At 46.0% G+C, this 2500-nt stretch overlaps 1 protein-coding gene across 1 annotated transcript in view; it reads right to left on the reverse strand.

The window, feature by feature from the left end:
• Positions 1–849: 849 nt before the first annotated feature.
• Positions 850–2500, reverse strand: part of LOC122252135 (uncharacterized) — a 45876-nt gene continuing 44225 nt past the window's right edge. The window contains exon 5 of the mRNA XM_086538856.1: positions 850–2500. This exon is cut by the window's right edge and continues 567 nt beyond it. Coding sequence (XP_086394982.1) covers positions 2360–2500 — 141 coding nt within the window. The 3' untranslated portion in view covers positions 850–2359.

The following is a 2500-nucleotide window of genomic DNA, read 5'->3' on the forward strand; positions in this document are numbered from 1 at the left end:
CTCTCTCTCTCACACACAGGGGACAGCAAGCCTGTGTACGGTCTTGGCCTCGAGTTGATAATTTAGAAGCGAATCCCAAATAACAAATGATTCTGAGCTTTAATGCCTAGTGCAATACGACTCTTTCTCCTACTCTCTAACTTGGCGCGAATAAAAGAGACAAAAAAAAAAAGAAAAAGAAAAAAAAATCATACGTGTTAACCTGATTGATGTTCTTGCCAAGACTCAAAATATCTGATCATGTCACATTTATTATAATCTTAGTGCCTGCTGTATCTCGTTCTCTCTCTCTCTCTCTCTCTCTCTCTCTCTCTCTCTCTCTCTCTCTCTCTCTCTCTCTCTCTCTCTCTCTCTCTCTCTCTCTCTCTCTCTCTCTCTCTCTCTCTCTCTCTCCCTCTCTCTCTCTCTCTCTCGCTGCAACAACGACGTCCCATGAACAAGCTTCTTCTGGGGGCTCTCCTAAACCAGTAGGAGAGTGAAGGAAACTCAGGGCGGGTATGTATTGGTTTCTCTACTGCAGAGTCATGATGATGATGATCCCTCTAGGCTCATGTCATGTTGATCCTTAGTATATGTGACGAATGGGAGGAGCCGCATCCACCAGCTGCCCTCCACCAGACTAGCACAGATCGACCTCGCGTGTCGTGGGGTGAGTAGAGTACATACACGGGATTCTATGTTGCATTGTGTCAGGCTATCTAGAAAACGCACGGATTTGTATGCATGGATGTGTATATACTTATATTATATATATATATGTATATATATATATATATATATATATATATATATATATATATAATATATATATATATATATTAATATATATATATCTGTATATAAACACACACACACACACACACACACACACACACACACACACACACACACACACACACACACACACACACACACACACACGCATTCTTGTTTCATCTTCTCCACCAAGATACATTTATATGGACAGTTCGGGACTACCTGCATACGGCAGCACGATGTTCCGACCGAGTCTCTGGTGTATGTAGTCTACCCACCAGCGCCATCATCGACAGACTGGGCTGTGAACTTCACAATACTGTCATTTACTGAATGCATTTATAGTCATATAAGTATATCTTAATAAAGCATTTTTGGCACTATATTGGCACTGTAACAAAATACAGTCATCAACAACGTCTACGTGATGACTCCACCGTAACTAAACAAAGGGTGAGGAAACTGGAGAGGGAAGTATCGGACACAGAGTTAACGTACACAGCTAGCAAAGTACCAAGACAATAACAATACAAAACAGACGAGGGTAAACACATCCAGTTTGAGTCTCTTGAGAGTCCAGATCCTTAGCATTACATACAGCGTTTATTGAAATGATTTGTCTTCCCGCCTTGTATTGAAGTGTACATAAAAATATACAGAACAGGGGTCTTAACCTAAACTGGTTCTATGTACAAAGGAATATGGTGTTGGGAGCATGGCTCTTCTTGATGATATATGCAGTGTTGCCAGACGCATGACTAATAAGAGTGAGACCTTTGTGCATGTTTCCCATCTGGCAAAACTGATGATATGGCATGAGTATGACATCAACTCTGAACAATCCTGAGGCCACTCTCGGACACCACGACTCCACACCTACAAACAATGGCTACTTCAATGAGATTCTGTAGTCGGAGCCGCACGCGTCCCTCCGTCCACATGCGAGTCTCGCTCTCGAGTAACTGGAGATTCAATCACCTTCACTAAAGCTAGATTAAATACCTTAAAATCATACTTATCTTTTAATGAGACTAAATGAGTGGCTGGCTATAGATAAGAAGTGACTGTCTCCCTTTCGTTATCAAACACACTTATGATACATTTCTTACAACTGTTACTGGAAAAAGGAGGGTTCGAGAGGTAAGCCGCCTGTCGTTGAACTGTTCCGCACGGAGCCCCGGCCGAGTCTGGTCGACCTCGCGCGGTCCGCAGTACGCCACAAACACTGGTGGGACGTTCGACTATCACAGGATATGAGGGTGTGGGCTGGGGCGGAGGGCGAGAGACGAAGAGTGAGAGCCGCGGGGACGCGCGGGCCTCCTTCGTGACTCGAGTGACGGAACGCAACACCACATCATCCTCGAAGGGGAGGGGGGGGGGAAGTCAGTAACACCTGCACTTGTTTCATCACTAAACATCTTTGTTTTGAGAATGCACACTTATGCTGTTTTTACTTATTCTGCGTATCATATATTTTTTTCCTTTCACAGCACTGTCTAGTTTAGTTTTGATTCCCGGATGGAGACAGCGGAAGAGTCGCTTGCTCTTCGAACGGGCCGAGCAGACTGTCACTTGGAGGGTTGGCAGCGAGGCCTCCGGCGCCTCACTTGGTGGTGTGTCGCGCCCATGCCATGCGCTGCAGCTGCGCGAGGGTCTCCTGGCGCGAGACGCGCTCGCTGGCGGTGCGGGTGATGGGCCCGTTGAGGTTGCGCGGCGTCCCGAGCGGCGTCGGGCCGTACGGGCC

Source organism: Penaeus japonicus, unplaced genomic scaffold, assembly GCF_977035675.1.
Source record: "Penaeus japonicus unplaced genomic scaffold, GWHDUDI00000001_assembly GWHDUDI00000008, whole genome shotgun sequence".
Lineage (NCBI taxonomy): Eukaryota > Metazoa > Arthropoda > Malacostraca > Decapoda > Penaeidae > Penaeus > Penaeus japonicus.